We start from the raw sequence: 19,762 nt of genomic DNA on the forward strand, positions 1-19,762 counted from the left end.
CTCCTATTCTGAGCCAGATTGATAAAACACGTAGTAAACACACTCAAATTAGTAAGGGGTCCTAGTTTCTTAATTCTTACACCCACCCATATCAACATATTTTTAGCCAGGGACATACAAGCTTTTTGAGAAAAGTCTATAAACTGCTCTCTCAAGCTTTGAGGTCATGCGATGTGTGTCACGACTATTCAGCTCTGCCATTGGAGTTTGGAAACTGCCCTAGGCAATTCATACAGCTGAGTGTGGCTGCATTCCAGCAGAACTTTAGGGACATGAAAATTTGAATTTCATGCAACTCTCATGTCTCACAAAAGACTGTCTTCTTTTCCAGTCATTTAAAATTATCGATGTTATTTTTAGCTCTTCAGCCAGATTTGGACCATTGGCTGTACTTTTGACCCCCCCCCATTGTTAAGAATTCCAGAGCCAGCAATTGTTCAGTCCAGTGATAACCCTGGTGTTCTCTATCTCCCCAGAGATATATTCTCCAACTCAGAGGTTATACTAGTTCTGTAGACATGGGCTGGGTTAGGTTTCTTCATTCCTGTTAAAGTCATTTTCCCATCTTAGAAGTATAACACAGTGTGGGTATATCACATGATAATATGGTTTTATGTAGAGCTATAAATGAGTCTACATTATCCACACATAGGAATATTTTTTATGTACTCACAAATGAAAGACAAATACACTTTAGGGTTTTAGGTTTAACTGGTCACCACTTTCTATACTTTATCATAAAAATATATGCCTGCCTTTGTTAGTTGAAATTTATAAGAATTTCTGACTTTTGAATCAACATCTTTTACTTTGGGACATTTCTTTTTGATTATACTCATTATTTGTTACACACTTTTTCTCACCTACAGCCCAGGAGTGTTCGCTGGATGATGACACCATTCTAATACCAGTTATAGTTGGTGCTGGTCTTTCAGGCTTGATTATTGTTATAGTGATTGCTTACCTAATTGGCAGAAGAAAGAGTTATGCTGGATATCAGACTCTGTAACACTAATCCACATGTGATCTCTGTTACAAAATAATAAAGCAAGTACAAGTTGCCGTATGCAATACTATTGAAGGTACATTTACTTACAGTCCTGCTCTTAGATTGGGTGATATGGTAGATTTCAAATTTAAACAAAAGAATCCCAAATACTATCAACTACCAAGGAGTCGTGTGATTTTGTTTTCCCTGACCAAGGAGTTTAAAACTTCTGTAGCAAAAGACATGTGCAGAATTACCTGGACTGCAGGTTCTGTCTCACTAGCTGCAATTTGTGCCGCAGCTTTTGACTTAAATTTTGACACGAATGGACAGTGTAGGAAAGAGAGCAGAGATTTCTCTGCCTGCATGAGGTTGATTTTGGACAACATTATCTCCAGAATTTGTACTTGCTCCTTTTGCATCGTTTGTGACTTTTGTTTGCAGGTTGACTTAGCTACTTTGGCATTGCTCCATATTTGACCTATGAAAGAGATATCAGTAGATTTGAGCAGAGCCCAGCAGTATCACGCTCTTGCCAGTACAATTCTTTTCTCATGCTTTTTGAATACATTTGTATTTAATGTGGCTGAAAAGACAAAAACACAAAAGCTTTTTAAATTTTAGAATAGATGTTAATCTTTTTATTTAATCTTTTTTTTAAAAAAAAACTGGATATTTCAATCTTTTAAATTGCAAGACACAAGGCAATTCCAACTGGGCATTTCAATCTGTTTTTAGGTGCTTTAGAGATAATTGCTAGGCAGTGCCAAATGAAGGCATTAGTACTTTGTACCCAGAAATTGGCCTCTACATTCAGCACTAAGATGAATGCAGATTTCTCTTGAACCTTCCAGTCTTCCTTGTTGGTGGTAATGTGCTTTGTTCTTTCCTTTTTTCTCCAAGAAGAAATGTCAATATGTCTTAGAACCTAGATAACGAAGTGCACTTACACTCATAAAATAGCTTGCACCTAATCCGAAAAGTCATGGTCTTGCCTTAGTCCATTAACAACACATTCTTCATTTCCAGTTCACATTGACTGCTACAGCATTTACTAATTTGGCTTCATTTTTAAATGGTTCTGTGGTAATCAAAACTTACACTGTTATTGTCCATTGTGGTGCTTTTGTATTCAGCTTTGTACTCAGAGATGGCACCAGTTGTTCATTTGCTGTGTATCACCTAATGCTTACATGAGGGAGCAAATTATTTCAACCGGATAGTTAATACATCATGTATTCCTTGCAGCTTCTAGGAGATCTTTCATACATATATGCATGCATGCATACATACATATTGGTATGACCCAGCAAACACTTCTTAAAATATTGACCTGTAGCCATTTAGAGAAGGTTCTTATTCACCCAAAAATGAACTATCTGGATTTCAAAATGCTTATGTTGAATATGTAGTACATTTGCATACATATAAAGGCAATTGCATGTTAGCATGTGTATGTCTGTAACTGTCTTTTGAGTTCTATAGGAGTGACAGATGTGTCACTTTAACTTACTGTCCACTTAGCCTGAAAATCTTACAGAATCATATTCCTGACTAACTGTCTCCTAGAGCAACAGGGAACTGCATGACCAGTTTAAAACACTTGCTAGAAATGAAACAAATCTGATTTTTAAACTATTTTCCATTTAAACTGTTTTAGCATAAGCTTGATAATCTTTTTTTTTTTTTTTAATTTTTTTTTTATTTTTTAATTAAAATTTCCACCTGCTCCCCGTTTCCCATTTCCCTCCCCTCCTCCCAAATATTGCCCCCTCCCCCCACTTCCCTCCCCCTATCCCTACTCCTCTTCTCCTCCCCCCACACCATTCCCCCTCCCTCTCGATACTGAAGAGCAGTCCAAATTCTCTGCCCTGCGGGAAGACGAAGGTCTTCTATCTACTTCCAGGAAGGTGAAAAAGAAAGGATTATGCTTTTAAGAACATAGGTATTAGAGACATTTGTCATGAATCAACAAAACAGTTTTTTTTAAAGACTAATTGGCACAAGTGGGTGGCACTGGCTTAATGCTGTTAATGTTTCTAAAAGTTTTTACATTTAGATTATATATCGGATTCACATTAAAATACCTCCAAAGCACTGTTTTATAGAAAGATCTGACTTCAATGAATATTTTTGTATTTTACATGGGCCAGTTTATGTACTGCTATTTACACTATTATTTCTTAGAGACACATAATCTTTGTATCTTTTGTATTTTTGTTTTGTTTTGTTTTTCTGGTTTTGCGCCTTGATGGTAATACTCTATTTGGTTTGGGATGTTTTTCCATTCTTTAGCATTTGTATAAACAACTGGTCCATGTAAGTACTTTTCATGTTTTTTCTTCAAATGTTTAAAGTGCTAGTTGATGTACAATATCTCTTCTCAGATATTTGCCTGTCTGTTTGCCCAACATTGCTTCTAAATCAATAAAGATACTTTTATTTCTTAAGGAAATTTGCTCACATTTTTTCCCATTCATTAAAGTGAAAATTTTGTATATCACATAATGGCAATTTCAAACAAAAAAAATGGCCTTAGAAAGAAGTGCTTAGAAAGAAGTAGGACTAGATTGTTTTCAATACATTTTGTCTGTGTGCTGCTTTGTCTGGAAAGAAAACCCCATATGAAAAGCTTGACTGACAGAGGATGGCTGCAGAATAAGAACTACATGAAACATGCATCTTTACCTAGACTGCAGGTCTGCATGATTTTCGTTGGCAAATCTGATACGGAGTGTGTGTGCGTGTCACATGTGTGCATGTAAGCACCGTTGTTGAGTCAGTCACAGCGAGTGAGGAAAATAGTAATTGAAGATATTTGTCTCATAGTTAAAGCTTCAGAGCATCTTTTTGGTACCGTTTTCTCAATTCCTAAGCTGAGGCTAGGATTTCATATCCATAACACAATCTGCCTGTTAGAACATCCCCAAAATCTCCACATAGTTTCTCAGTCTTACTAGTATGCCATGCACAACAATGTAGCAGCCCTTCTGGCAGCTGTCTCCTAGGTTCCCGAGGTAAGCCTTGGGATTACAGTTAGTTATCACCCTTCTCAACATGATCGTTAGCTACTGGGTGAGACTTGGACCCAGTTGCTGGACTCCTTGGGGTTGTTAGCCTCAGTTTCTTCAGCTAAGGGATTGGAAACTTGTGTCTACTCTTACTTCCTCGAGTACTACCTTCCATTTCAGGGAAGGTACCTACACCCTTGAGTATTTTCGAAGAAACCTGGTAAGCCATAAGGTGTGTTTCAAGCACATACTCAAACTCAGTGAGTAGTTTACCATCTTACACTTCCTGCATGTTGTCAGGGGGAAGTTTTAGAAGATCCATCTATTTTTAAGATGGTAGCCCTTCATCTGTTTGTTTAGGTAGAGAAAGTTAAATTGTCTTGGCCTCCTTTCTCTTCTATTCATCTCCTTTTCTTTTACCTTGCTAGCTAAATTCCTGTCTAACGATGATGTCTTTGAAATTGGTGTTGACATATATAAGTTATACTGAATAGCTTCAAATATTTTGTGTATGTACATGCGTGTGACTTATATGTGTGTATGTTGTGTGTGTGTGGTTGTGGTTGTCTGAGTGTAAGCATGTGAAGGCCAGAAGTCTACATTGAGGTCAAGTTTCTTCGTGTGTACTTTCCACCTTATTTCTTCAGACAGGGTCTTCATTAACCTGGAGTTCACTGTTTCCTCTAGACTTCTTGGATCTACCATCTCCTCCCCTTGTGCTGACCTGGGGTTGCAGATGAACACAGTGGATGCTAGGCATATTACACAATATGCACTTTACCCACTGAGCCATCTCTCCTGTTCCAGTATCAAGTATCTGTTCAGCTTCATGCGATGTACTTGAAATGTTTTGAATATAGATCTAAAAGATACATAAGATGTTACATTAGAAGGTGAGTCACGAAGTGACTCAAAAAATAATTAGTTTTTAAGAGGAGTTTCATATTGTTATAGATAAGTGTTTTCTAATTCTTAGGCTAAAATATCTTTGAAAGATCTTTGAGTAGAAAATTGAAGATTAGCAGGGTTTTATTTTTTCTTTATAGGTAACTTCACTGAAATTTTAATGAGCATGAAACTTTTTTAATCTTTAAAAATTTCTATTGCTCCTGTGGTTTAGAAACTTTCTCACAGGATTGGATGTATCTCCGTGATTTATTTCAGTGATGTATCTCAGAGTACTTTCTTAGCATGCATCAGGTCCTGAATCCAAGTCCCAGTTCCGGGCGTGGGGGATTTCAACAGTCAGACACAGTGCCACAGCACTTAGGAGAATGAGGCAGGCAGATCCCTGCAAGTTCAAGCCCAGCCTGGTCTACATAGCGAGTTTAAGGTCAAACAAGATGACACACTAAGACCCTGTCTTAAGAAAATCATACAAATACAGTTTATTTCCTTTTTTAGAAACGTTTCCATTATACTATTAAGTGTATGTTAAGCAAATAGCTGAGGCTTTTCTTCAGGACACAGTCCTATTGACATGAACTGTGGAGCACACTCGTAATCTCAGCACTTGGGAGGTGGAGGCAGGAGACCAGGATTTCTAGGCCATCCTTGCTCACATAGTGAATTTGAGACCACTGAGACCAATCTGGACTGCGTGAAACCCTGTTTCAAAAACAAAGAACAAAAAGTAAAACAACTTTTTAAATCAAAATTCGTTTCAAGTCCTTCATGTTCTTTTAAAGTTGAATTCATAAAATCAATAGTTATTATAAATTAATATTTCACATACTAATTGAGCATTTTAAGTAAGTGGCAACATCTAGAAAGATCTTTGTATTAGTGGAATTGCCTTTTTGATCTGCTCTGGGAATATTTGTCTTACATGAAAGCCTTATTGGCAGTATTTATGAAAGTCATCTTAGTACTGGGTCAAACACCCAATTTGGGGACAAGAGGACTGTTGAGACTTTTGCCAAAATAAGATATTAATCTACTAATGAATTTTTAAAAATCCAATAGTTATTAAATCGAAGGCATAATACTTTATGGTATGTGCCACCTAATAGTTTATAGGCTGGTTGGTAATTTGGGAAATTGAAGGGGCAGAGCTATCTGGGAACTCCTTAGTACCATCTGTTCACAAGTCAAATCGGCCTTGTCAACTCTCTGGATTCTTAGTAGAATCCAGTTTAAAATGACCATCAAGTTTGCAGCTAGAGTCAATGTCAGAATGCCTATAAACCCTACAGTTGCATCTGGTTCCCAGTTACTGCCCTGGAAGCTGGCCGTCAGAAAAGAGCTTGGCACATTTTGTGATGGCAAATCATGATCAGAGCTACATTTCATCCTATTCCTTTTTGTTTTATGTAAATGAGTGTTTTGCCAACACATATGTCTGTCTACCACTTGTGTGCCCTTTCAACATGGAATGAAGAAGAGGGCACCAGATCCCCTGGAACTGGAGTTACGGATGATCGTGAGCTGCCATGTGGGTGCTGGGAATCAAACCTAGGTCCTGGAAGAGCAGCCAGTGCTCTTAACTCCAACCCTGTTTATTCTTATTTGACAGAATCCTAGTAAGCTTATTTAACAACGTGGTCAATCAATCTTTGGAGGCAAACTCCAGGCAACACAAGTAGGGGAGTCGGGAGTACTGATGAGTGGTGTTTTAGTATCTTGACCCTCTGTGAATCTTTGCAATTGTCTTTTCTCTTCATCCTTTCCTGCAGTCATAGTACGTTTTTCTTTTCTGATCAGTGTTTTCTGAAATCTCATTCCTTCTATGTCCTAGGAAACAGTCCATTAAACATCTTCAATATGTCATTAGCCTTGCTCTTTTTAAAAATTTACTTGTTTTTTCCATTAAATGTAACTATTTCTTCAAACCGAAGATAGTAATTGAAGACACTAAGTCTTAAAAACTTCCATATCTTCATAAAGGGGAACTATAACTCCAAATCTGCTCTTTAATCTGCTGAGATATTACAGAGAACACACATTCTAGCAAAGCATACTTTGCCTGTGAGACAATGGAGGAGAAACATCATTAGCCTTGTGCGCTCTCTCTCTCTCTCTCTCTCTCTCTCTCTCTCTCTCTCTCTCTCTCTGTTTCTGTTTCTGTTTCTCTGTGTAACATCCCTGGCTGTCCTGGAACTAGCTCTTGTAGACCAGGCTGGTCTCAAACTCACAGAGATTCGCCTGCTTCTGCCTCCTGAATGCTGGGATCAAGGGTGTGCACCACCACCACCCGGCCCAGCCTTGCTCATTTTATGAACATTTTTCTTCTCTCATTTTCTGAACATGTATCTCATCTTACAGATGCATTTCAGATACCCCCCTTTCTTTATGTCTCTATTTAAGTACCTCCCTGCTGTCTTTCTCGGAATCTTAAATTTATGCAAACGACTTCCTTCTCCTTAGCCCTGGGCATCACGACTGGTCACTAGCTATTCACTTGCCATTCACTGTCTCTGCAGTAGTTTGACTCATACCTTATCCTCCATATGGCTATCTCCAATATGCATCGTTCCAGAATTCTGTAAAATATTAAGCTCTTCTCCCATGCTAATTGGATCACTCCCCTTCCTGAGCTGTGACACCATCTTCTACCTGCCTTCCCTACTATTCTATACCTTTGCCCCTGTAATGCTAGTATCCCTAGGGTTTTCTCTACAGACCCTTTTCATTTTACTTGTCCCAGTTTATAGATATTTTGGTTGGTACCTAGACGTCTTCTGTTAACGTTTTATACAACTATAATAGGGGAAGGGTTTTCGTTTCCACGTTTCCCTAACCACCCATTCTTGCTGATGCTCTTTCCCTCCCCTCCCTCTCCTGCCTTCATGTGAATGTATTGTATCCCACTCTTCCTCCCTGAAAAATAGCTTCCCCTCCCGTGGTCTAGTTTCATGACTGTATGTACAAATTAAAATACAGTGTCTGAGTATGAAAGAAATGTGGGATTTGTCTTTGAGTCTGGCTTATTTTGCTTAACATGCTAATTTTAAGTTCCATCAAAATTCATTCAGGTGGAGTGGTTTCATTTCCATTGTGTATATGTACCGCATTTTCGTTATCTAGTTCCCTTTTCATAGACAGGTAGGCCGGTTCCTACTATGTATTTGTTTACTACTGTGCAGTGCAGCAATAGATACAGATGTGCAGGATAGACCCCTTTATGTGTATGCTATACCTGGGGACATAGCCATCTTAAATTCGATCCAAAACCAAGTATCTCTCTCTTCTCCAGATCCCCTTTCACTTTCTGTCCCACTCATCCTCAATAACTCCAAATGCAACAAGACTAAAATTCACATTTCTTTCCTTTGGATGATCACGATGGATGGCACCAGCAAGGGAACCATCCTGTTACTGCAGCCTGTTGCACGCTTTACACCCATTTTTGTCAATTTTGCCTTCAAAACGGGTCTGTGGTCTCCCACTTTTGTATCTACACTTCGTTCACCCAGTTCAGGAAAAATTATATTGGTCACTTGGATGCTAGGAATAGAGGTGGTGGCTCCTAGCTTACTATCTGCAATCTTCCATCTGCAATTCTGAAACAAGTACCCTGCTGAATTCCTCTTGCTATTTGTTTGTTTCCATTGGGATAAGGCAGAACCACCTAAGAGTGTCAAGTACTTTGTGAACTGACTTCCATCCAACCCATCCATAGTTCTGTGTCATCTGCCTTGCATTGCTCCTGGAGTTCCATGTTTTCTTACCCTCTGTGCTTTGGTCTGCACTGTTTATTACACTTGCAATACCTCCCACTACTGCATGCTTAATTCCTTGTCTTCAAACCCAGCTCAGATGCCTTTCCAAGTTGTCTTATGTAACTAAAGCGAGTTGTCTAGGTCCCTGAACCACTTCCGTACCTTGTGCTTTGCTTGCCCCACCGTAGCGTATCTTGCTTTTCTAACCACTGATTTCTGTGTTTCACTCTTACACTAGACTACACAGATTATTTTTTAAGTTAGCATACAGTGTTTTGTTGTAGCATTTTTATACATTCCATTATATTTTCTTCTCATCTCCTTCCTCACTGTCTTCCCTGTCCTTCATGCTCCCTTCTTTACAAATAGCTTCCCCTTCTGCTTTCATGTCATCTATATAGCAGTGCATATATATCACATATCTATATCATCCTGCCTCTTCAGAAGCTCCTCTGCCATTCATGGTCTCCTTTGTATTTACACACACACACATTTAGAATCTGCATATAAAAAGTGGTATTTGTCTGAGACTGGCTGATTTTGCTTAACATGCTGATTTTAGTTCCATCAGCTTCCCTTCCAATGGAATTTCATTTTTTATGGCTACATAAAATTCCAGTTTGTATAGATAGCACACTTTCCTTATTTATTTACTTGTTGGACATCTAAGTTAAGTTTTGACTGCATCTTATGACTAGCGCTGCTGCAATAAATGTGAATATGCAGGTATCTCTGACGTGTTGATTTCATTTTTGGATATATACTGAGTGGGATAGCTGGATCGTACCGTACAGTAATTCTATAGGGTGTCTTGTTTTTTAATTAATTTTCTGTGGATATATAACTAATAATAGAATTTCTAGATCACTGTGTGTATGGCATTTCTCTTTAATTTTTCAGATTAATTTTCTTTGGCAGTTTGATATATCTATATATTGTGTCCCGATTACTCTTTCCCTCCCATCCCTATCAGTGTGCCCCCTTCCTGACCAGTCTTTTTTCCAGATTCACAGTTCCCCACTGTGGAAACTTGATACTGATTTCCATGGTGATGAAACCAAATTTATATTTCTACCAGTAGTAAATAAGTATTCCTCTTTCCCTAGACTACATGCACATCATGAAGCCAACAGGCCAGCAGGGCCAGATTAGCTTGCCTCATTACCAAGTGAGCTCACATACTGCGTATTGAGCTCTCGTGGCAGCCTTAAATAGCTGTTCATTTGGTGAGTTAGTTTAGTGCCTTATAACGTTCAGAATTCAACATGATAGCTGCCTCTGAAAGCTCAAGACTGATTAGGGAAATCAAATTATATTTATTCATTGTTCTTTTCTGTAAGATCCCTGGGAATATGTGATCACTGCACACATTTCTCCCCCAGTGACTGCTTTTATGGAGGGGTGACTGCATAAAAGTGCTGTTTTTTTGTTTGTTTATTTTATTTTTTTAAGGGATCTCTTTTGGGTAACAACATCTCATTTACTGATACCGAATACCAATGACTTGCTATTTTGATGTAAACATAAATATGGTGGAAAGTGCTGTCATTTGAACTTAAGATGGAGACACTGGAAATGTCATTGTTTCTGTTCTCAATTGTCCTTTCTCCACATCCAGCTCAAGACTGCAGTGCAGATGAAGACAACTTCCTTGTGCCCATAGTCGTGGGAGCAGCCCTGGCAGGAGTACTTATTCTAGTGTTGCTGGCTTACTTTATTGGTCTCAAGCGCCATCATACTGGATATGAGCAGTTTTAGAACCTACAATCTGATTGATTATATTCCAAAGTACATTCAGATAACAAGGTTTTCTTGCCTGTCAGTGTATGAAGCACTTTGCTCCTTAAAACAGACACCTTGGAACTTTTATTCCTAAATCAGCCCCAGCGTTTTGAGATTAGTCTTTCTTTCATAAAAAAAATGTTCTCCTCTGATCAGCTTAAAATGTAGACTGGCTTTAAAGAAAAAGAACATGTATGACGTATGTGCAATGTTTTAAGATCTGTCTTAAGAAGCTTTGGCCAAATTGGGATCCTAACCTGAGATGCCTTAAACTTATTAACATGCCCATAATAAAAAGATAAATGGAGTTGTATCTTACTGGAATTAATAAATACTGCTTCGCCACTGGTGTTCTGTTTCGGTGTGTAACAGCTGTCCTGATTTAAGCTTATCATTACCATGCTGAAAATGCCCAGCAGATAGGCTCAGACTTGGTTTTCAAGGGTATGAAGTAAAAATAGGCATCAGGGCCAGCCAGAGTTTTTATAAAGCCTGAAGAGAAGCCAGAGTGTTACATCTTTTTAATGTTGTGACTTCCACTGTTGCCTTTGAGTTCCACTTAAATATGAAATTAGATTCTCAAATTTCTGATTTTTTCCATAGATTAAAAACAGATTGAGGAGGCTATTACAGAACTTAAACTGGCTCCTTAATTAGAGGGTTTTTTTTTGGGGGGGGGTTCTTTTTCTTTTTTTTTTTTTGAGACAGGATTTCTCTGTAGCTTTGGAGCCTGTCCTGGAACTAGCTCTTGTAGACCAGGCTGGCCTCGAACTCACAGAGATCTGCCCACCTCTGCCTCCCGAATGCTGGGTTTAAAGGTGTGCACCACCACTGCCTGGCTGGTGGGGGGGGCTTGTTTTATGAGTCAAGAGTTTCTGTAGCCTTGGCTGGTCTGGTACTTGCTCTGTAGTTCAGGCTGGCTTCAAACTCACAGATCCATTTGCCCTGGCTTGCCAAATGCAAAGACCCCAGGCACGTGTTACCATGCCCGACCTGAGCTTTTAAGAAAATATTTTTTTCAGCAGTATAGATGGAAAAGATTCAAATATTTAACCACTTGCCTTGTTTCCCTCCCCCTTGGATGCCTGATTAACACTGAAAGATAGAAGATTCTATGAGCTAATTAGGACAGATTGTGTTGTGTTTCTCTACCTCATCTTGTTGATCTCTGGAGCATTAAAATCTATTTAGTGTTGTCATCAGACTGGTACTTATGAAATGTAAGCTAACAGCAATCTCAGAAGGGAGGCAGCGAAGCACAGCAGCTATGCTCTTGCTTCTCCAAGACAGCCGCTGAGGGGCACCATGTAGGGGGGTAGAAAGGGGCTGTCGGCATTAAAATTAGCTAGACTATCCGCAGTGAAACATGTTCATGGTAAAAGTGAGGGGCTGATGGAATATATAAATAAATCCAGAGATTTAGCAGATGAGACCATGTTCATACTGAGACGATCATTAATTCATTCCAATGTGTATATTGGCTTGTTCAGAGTTTCTGTCACGTACTAATTAGCAGGACAAATGTGTTTAGGTACCCCAGCTGTCAGTGTCTGTTAGGGAGCTTTCAGTAAAACAGTAGCCCTCCAAAAAAAAAAAAGAGGCTAATTGTAGTTACTGAAATTCACATTATGTCTTCCGCACCATGCCAGTGTTTCTGTGAATGACAACACTGTAAGGAGAGGAAGTCTCAGAGGACACATGCCGGCTGTTAATGGATCACAGATCACACAAAACATTATCACTTATTCATTGCTTTAGCCTTGTACTGAAAAGCCCTTAGAGATTATTTACTCTGAAGTCCACAATTGTATGGACAAGGGACACGACTCCACTGACGTTCCCTGTCTGGTGGCAACGAACTCGCTAGTATTTGGTTTACAATCTCAATAAAACGCAACCTCTCAATAGTAACATGATGCCTGATTTGAAACGTGAACTTTTGAGAGTGGTGGGCACTTTGCGTGGTCCTTTGTTTTGCTTCAGTCATTTTGAAATAATGAATATAGGCCATCTCAGTCATCTGCCAAGACACACCTGATAGGATTTCTGATCCCAAATATAGGAGGGAGGGGCTGGAGAGATGGCTCAGAGGTTAAGAGCAATGGCTGCTCTTCCAGAGGGCCTGAGTTCAATTCCCAGCAACCACATGGTGGCTCACGACCATCTGTACTGAGATCTGGCGCCCTCCTCTGGTATGAGGGCATACATGGAGGCAGAATGTTGTATACAGAATAAATAAAATAAATCTTTAAAAAAAAAAGCTTATATTTCCAAATATAGGAGGGAAAGGCAAGGGAATGAGTAATTGTGGCTCCCTTGCAGTGGGTCAGATATTTTAAAAATACGTTTAATCCTGAAGTACCTTATAATGTAGGTGTCAATATTCCCTTTTAGTATTTGAAGGAAGTGAGGCCCAGCTTAAATAACTTGGCAAAGCCCTTAAGTTAGGTAGCACCACAAAGAGTCTGATTTCCAGTTCAGTTATGTCTTTAGTCAGTTTAGTATCCACATTGCTCACACTGTGGTCTGTATACCATGGGATAGACTTGTGGGCCTTAGATTCTTCTTCAGCAAGACCATCAGCTGAAAAGAATTCCATATTACCTGGGAGCTACCTAGTACCTGTGTTAAAGGAATGATATCGGAGAGATTGCTAAGACTATTTGTTGCTGTCCCAGAGGATCTGGGTTTGGTTCCCAGCACCCATACAACAGCTGTCATCCACCTGTAACTTCAGTCCAGGGCACTGAACAGGCGGTATACAGACAGACGTATATGCAAAACATCCACATAGATAAAATACAAAGAAAATCTTTAAAAGAACTATAGCACATTATCATGATCCTTTCTTTTACTTACACAGAATTTCTTTTTCAAGTATGCTTAGAAACCTAAGAGCCTAAGAGCCTTAGGGATGCTAGGCGAGTGAGCACTTTAACACTGAGCTGGGTCCCCATTCACACTTAACCCTTTAAGACTAGGTGTTACGAGGGAGAAAGGAAATGGGGTGATTCAGAGGCAGCCATTTCGCTAATACTGTCAGGCAACTCTAAAATCATATATGCTAATAATATAACTACATTGTATAACCTCAATTCTCAATTTGAACCCTTTCCCATTTTCCCCTTGTGTACTGAGAAATTTGATTGGCTTTACACGAAATGGTAAGAAACAATGATCTGTGGCTTGGGTGGATATTGGGGAAATAAAGGGAACGCTCTACAAAGATTAGTATGTGCCTACCCTCTCAAAATGCTTCTTGTTTGCTTCTCCCTATCTCATTGCCCTCCTTACTAATTTCCTTTCTCTGCTGTCTGTCTGTTCTTTTCTAACAGCTGAAGAATGTGCTGCTGACTCTGACCTCAGCTTTCTTATTCCTGTTGCAGTGGGTGTGGCCTTGGGCTTCCTTATAATTGCTGTGTTTGTATCTTACATGATTGGAAGAAGGAAAAGTCGTACTGGTTATCAGTCTGTCTAATCAGCTCAGTCTAGTGCATCCACTGGCTAACAGCAAAGAATTGCTGTGCGATAGGCTCAGATTTCCAGACTGACTACAGTGAGTTGCAGGCTGCCTTGGGCATGAGTCGTGTTTGAAAAATGTACTAGGACCCGTCTTCCCCCCTTCATTTTCTTCTACATTTGTTAAGATGTAACTGAAAGAGCACTTACACTTTAGACTACGTCTCTTTAAAGTAAATAATTTTAAGCATCTGGATCCAATTTTTGAAAGCATTTCTACTGAAGTATAATTTTATATGTTGCAGTTAGTTGTATTTTGCTACTTTGATGTTATTTGCAAAATCAAAGCTGATAAGAGAATTTAACTTGCTTCCCCAAATAAAGTTTAAAACTTAATTCATCTTCTTTGGCAAACATAAAATTTGACTCATAATGAGTTTCTTCCCCTTCTAAAGAAAATTATTTAAACCTGTGGAATTCTTTTACTTACAGAGGAGGTCTGGGGTATACCCCAGTGGTACTGCATGTATATGTGAAGTGTTGAGTTCTGCCCTCATAACTGCAAAACTTAACGTTTTGAAACAAAAATGCACTCCAAAGAAAACTGCCTGTTCCTCTATTACTATTAGAGCTATAATATTTCAACAAGAATTTTTCTTTTTCGGGGGGGGGGGCTTCTGCAGTTTGGAATGCATTGGTTATATTTATGCTGCAAGATGAAGCAGCACTCAGCATTTTGTAAGGTGTCGATTTGGAATGGGCTCTGTGTTTTTTAAGGCTATGATTAAGAACTGTTTCCCCGCTTTTAACTTGTTCAGAACGTTAATTCATCGTGCACAACAAAAGAAAACCGCTTCTGTATACTTTTTGTGCCTCAGTGAATTCAAATTGATATTTCTAATGCATTGACTTTCTCCTCTCACAGACGCCATGCTAACTGTAGAATCTAGTGGGCCCCGGTGTGCCACCTGTCAAGTGGCCGCCAACCAAAACTCAGCTGGGATGCTCTTAGAAATGTATTGATCTTGATAGACATATATCCCTGTAGGAGCCACCGATGACTCTGGCTTCTGGAGTAGGGTAATAAGAGACTACTCATCCGTATGTTTTCTGGATTGAAGATCTTCAGCTGCTGAATTTCTGGAAGTTTAATGCTGTTCATGTTTAGGTTCCAAATGTCAGCTTTGCATGCCTGATATTAGCGCGAGGCAGATGCTGATTTTTCTCGAGCCTTTTTCCTCTCGACTAAAAACAAAAGAATCCAGAGATTCACTTCAGAGATTTTGGTTAAGCCTAAAATATTGATCTTAAGTCTAAGTGATGTCAGTTTGGTAGCAGATCCCAGGATCAAGTCCCAATCTACCTCTCAGCACAGTGCGGCTGCCGAACACTATGCTGCTGTCGTGAATTGTTGCCAGGATATTTTGCCATTAACTGTGGTTATGAAATTCTGTTAAAAAGAAAGCAAGTTTGTCAGTTTGCGTCCCTACTGTCTTACCTCTATGTCCATCCCAAGAGCAGGGACTCCCAACTGGGTAGAGTGCCAGATTACTCAGTCCCATCTCCTTTAGCAGAGTCAAGTGCTCCATTTGCTCCAGTATATACAGAATGGCTTTAAAAAGATGTCCTCCAAAGGCTTATGCTTATTTGTTATGCAGTAAAAGTCACTTGGTACTATAAACAACAATGGCTTCATTTTGACATATATTTGGGATGATTATCTAGAAGCCTGATTAAGTAAATGGACTTTTTGGCTTGCTAAATATATGACTTGAATAATTGGATAGCTTCCAAAAGTATGGGTTTATTTAAAACCTTTTTACTTTTTGAGCAGGAAACGAATGTATCTAATTCTTCGTTAGGAATCATGGCTTTATCTTAGATAATTAGCAGACATGTCTTTTATTCTCTGAGCATTAAAATACAAAATAATTATAGAAGGTTAAAAAGCTGCTTCAACTCCAGTCGAATATAGGACGTTTAAAGGCTGTGAACTGAGTTGAGTGTTCAATTAGCTCTTCTCGGGGAGTTCATTTTCTATCAAAGCAACAGTGGATTGGACTAGGACTTTGAACTCATGATAGGCAAATCATTTTCCACCTAAGCCTCTTTGGGAGAACTGATGCTTGCTTGCCCTTTAAAGTTTTGAATTTATTCATTTAAGGAACTAATGAATCGTGGAAAAATAAAGTATGCTGTGGTATTCATTTGATCTCCTATGTGTGATTTTGAATTGATACATTAAAGCTAATAAAGGTGATATATATTCCATGCCACCATGGATAACTTCATTTTTATTCTGTGCGCACAGCCGTAAGAGCTTAGATTGATTTGTATCTTTAGATCCCGTTCTTTTGATGTGCCAGCCTGAATCATGATCCCATTGTAAAGAAGACAGACACTAGAACCCTTTTAATAGATAATTCAAATATGGGGGCCTACAGAGTCATGAAAATGCCAAGAAAATACCCAAACCAAAGGAGCTGAAACAAGAAATATTCTATAGAAACCCCCTCCTTCCTCAACCAGTGCCATCAAATACTGTATAGAGCCATTTTTCCAAGCTATTGAAGCTAAGTTCTTGATAAATGTACTTACATGTTTGTAAGCCCCGATGAAGTTCATTCTGATCAATAGATGCTGTCCAATGGGCAGGAGAGGAGCTGAAAGGTTCCCTGAATTCCCTTCAACCCTCTGCCCACTCATTTAGTAGATGACTAGGTTAAATAATAACTATACTCCTTTCTGTTTACATAAATTCGGATATTTTGGTGGGAGAAGGAATTTAGCACTGACTCAATTTTTCTTAAATGTTTGCATTTTATTTTGTGACAGCTACATGTTTTATGCATCCCCCTTTTCTTTTTTCAAAACAGGGTGTCTCTGTGTAACAGCGCTAACTGTCCAGCTACTTATTTTGATAGACTAGGTTGGGCTTGAACTCACAGAGGTCACCTGGTCTCTGCCTCCCAAGTGCTGGGATTAAAGACGTGTTGCCACTACCATCCACCTATGCCCCCCCTTTCCCCCTGAGACATGATCTCACATAAACAGGCTAAGGCTTTGAACTCCCGAGCCTCCTGTCTCTACCTCCTGGGTGTTGATGTTACAGACCGCGCTGCCATACGCAGCTTCAATAGCTTGGAAAAATGGCTCTATACAGTATTTGATGGCACTGGTTGGGGAAGGAGGGGGTTTCTATAGAATATTTCTTGTTTCAGCTCCTTTATTGAATGTGTTCCACAATTCAATACCTTGCTTGAAGTTTACAGCTAACAAGAAGAGTATGCATATTGCATTTAAGCGTTTCTGTGATCAACTTGAACCTTTTACATTTGTTGTATCTAATCCTTGAAAGCTAGCCCTGTCTTTAGAACCCCGAGGAAGCATTTCCTCTTTTCCATTACTTTCCTGTTTAAGTATTTCGGAGGCGCTGTAAATCCGGATTGCTTTCTCTCAAGAGCTATCTATAGCGTACAACAAATTTTGGTACACAATGCATTTTTAATAGCAAATCAGCTCTAGTTTCTTTCCTTTTTTTCCTTTTTTTTTTTTTCTTGAGACAAGGTTTCACTATATAGCCTTGGCTGGCTGTGAGCTTCCCAGAGATCTTCCTGCCTCTCAGGTGCCAATGTTAAAGGTGTGCACCACCATGCCTGGTAGCAAATCTCATTTAAGCGAGCAGCTCCAGTGCTAATGACTCGACACAACTCGCTCCATTCAGGACAGTAATTCTGAGGTTGCATATTATCTCCCAGTGTACAGAGGTAAGGTCACTGGAGCGTTAAAGGTGGTTATTAAACTGCCACCTGAGCTCAGCTTTGTCTGCCCCCACAGATCTTGCCATTTAGCACTGTGCATCCTGCCCTGCTAAGAAATGGTAGACTTATAAAGCGTTTGCTTTATGCTAGTTCCAGAAACCCGGCTTGCGTGCTCTCCCAGCTTGCCTCTAATCAATCCATGCATGTTCTGCACTAGTCTAGAGATTTGAAGGATGGATGGCCGTTGCGGCAGCGTGCCTTTTGAAAGTTCATTGCCAGTTGGCAGTGTACCTTATTAATCTGATGTTAAGCTCTGGATGTCACTTTTTTCCAAGCTAGCCTCATTCGGCCATTCTGATCACGTACCATTATCATTCTGCCCTTAAATTCTTCTGCATCATGAATCATTTTGACTGTGCATTAGTGTGTTTAAGAAACTAAATGGAACGCTCTCTGTCCTCTCTTTCCTTAAATTAATGTCACTCCAATTCCCGAGTCATCCCTTGGCTTTAAGTGCGCTGTAGCTATGACATTTGGCAGTTTTAGCCCTGATACGCAGCTCCTACTCCCAAATCTAGAGCAGTTTGGAAAAAGTATTGAGCGATTCTTTCCTTCACATTTAAATGTATTTATCTAGCCATATGGACCCCTCCCAAACCCCAAGGGTGTCCTCATCTCAAGGTCCTTGCACTTTCCCTGCCTTCTAGCTGGGAAGCTTGTTCCCTATCTCTCTTCATAGCTCGCCCTCTCACCCCAGTCAAGTCTTTTTAAACCACCATCCTGTCAGTGAAGTATTACCTGCCCAGCCTGTTTAAAATGGCACTCCAGGACCGTAGAGATGGCTCACTGGGTAAGAGCACTTGTTGTGCAGGCTTAAGGACCCGAATCTGAAGCCCTAGCTGGGTATGGCCGTGCATACTCATAACCTCAACACTAGGAGCAGAGACAGACAGAGGGTGGAAGAGCTCGCTGGCCAGCCAGCTGAACTGAAATGACAGACTTTAGGCTGCTAAGAAACTCCATGATTTAGTTGTTGCTATTGGTTATTGTTGTTTAGTGTAGGGGTGTAAGTAGGGGTGGTTATTCATTTTGTTTTGAATTTCTTTCTTACTTTTTTTTTGTTGTTGTTGTTCTGATTGAGGTAGGGAGAGGCACAGAGAAAACATGAAGTTGGGTAGGTAGGGTGATGGAGGAGTTAGAGGAGGGGAACATGCTGAAAAGATAATGTGTGTGTGGGGGGGTGGAAGAAACCCTGTTTCAAGGAAATAAGGCAGAAAATCATCCATTGTCTTCTGGCCTTTGCATGTGCACGTGGACATGCACACACACACACACGGTAACAATAGTCCCATGACGTTCCATTCTTTTTACCTTGTGTCGCTCATCTCCATCAGATATGCTGTGTCACTTACTTGTTAATGTATGTTTCCCTCTAGAAGACGAATTTAGTGAGAACAGTATTTGTTGCTGAATCTTTTATTTTGTCCCAATACCTAAAACAGCGCCTGGCATATAATTTGTGCAGGAGAAAAAATCTTATTGAATGACTGAGCAATCATCTTGTGCAGTAGCTAAACATTTATTAAGCACCACATGCCTTATTCCGTCAAGTCTACGATCTATCAATTGTAAGATCAATATTACCAATTATAGCATAGCCAGAAGAGTCCTGCTGATTTCAAAGATGTTAAAAATTGGAATAAAAAGGATTTTGGAATTGATATTTTCTGGGCACCGTGGAGAGTGCTGTATAAGGATTATATCATTTACCATTAATCATTAGCTAGTAATGAATAGCTAAACACACCATCTTATGGTAGCAGATTAAGCCAGGCCTCTTATACACTCTCTCATTACAGCCTTCCTATAGGACAACATACCCGTTCTCTCTTTTTTGAAACTTTCATTTACAGTTTTATTTGGTGTACATGCATGCACGTATGTGCAGATGGCAGAGAACCACTTTTGGGAGGGAGGTCAGTTCTCCCTCCACCATGGGAATCTCAAGGATCAATTCCAGGATATCAGGCTTGGTGTCAGTTGCGCTCACCCACTGAGCCATCTCATTGATCCTCTTCTTTATTTTTTAACAATTGACAT

The 19,762-nt window shown here is 39.6% G+C and overlaps 1 protein-coding gene across 4 annotated transcripts in view; it reads left to right on the plus strand.

Moving 5' to 3' along the window:
- The window catches only part of Lamp2 (lysosomal associated membrane protein 2), a 58,759-nt gene extending 42,600 nt beyond the window's left edge, over positions 1-16,159 (plus strand). The window contains exon 9 of one of the 4 annotated variants that reach the window (XM_057759341.1): positions 13,778-16,159. In XM_057759341.1, the coding sequence (XP_057615324.1) occupies positions 13,778-13,920 (143 nt within the window). In that variant the 3' untranslated portion in view covers positions 13,921-16,159. Of the gene's footprint in view, positions 1-869; positions 3,438-10,278; positions 10,793-13,777 lie in introns of those variants that run through there. The other 3 variants (XM_057759338.1, XM_057759339.1, XM_057759340.1) reach the window with 3 other exon arrangements.
- Positions 16,160-19,762: the final 3,603 nt, after the last annotated feature.

The sequence above is a fragment of the Chionomys nivalis genome, chromosome X, assembly GCF_950005125.1.
Source record: "Chionomys nivalis chromosome X, mChiNiv1.1, whole genome shotgun sequence".
Taxonomy (NCBI): domain Eukaryota; kingdom Metazoa; phylum Chordata; class Mammalia; order Rodentia; family Cricetidae; genus Chionomys; species Chionomys nivalis.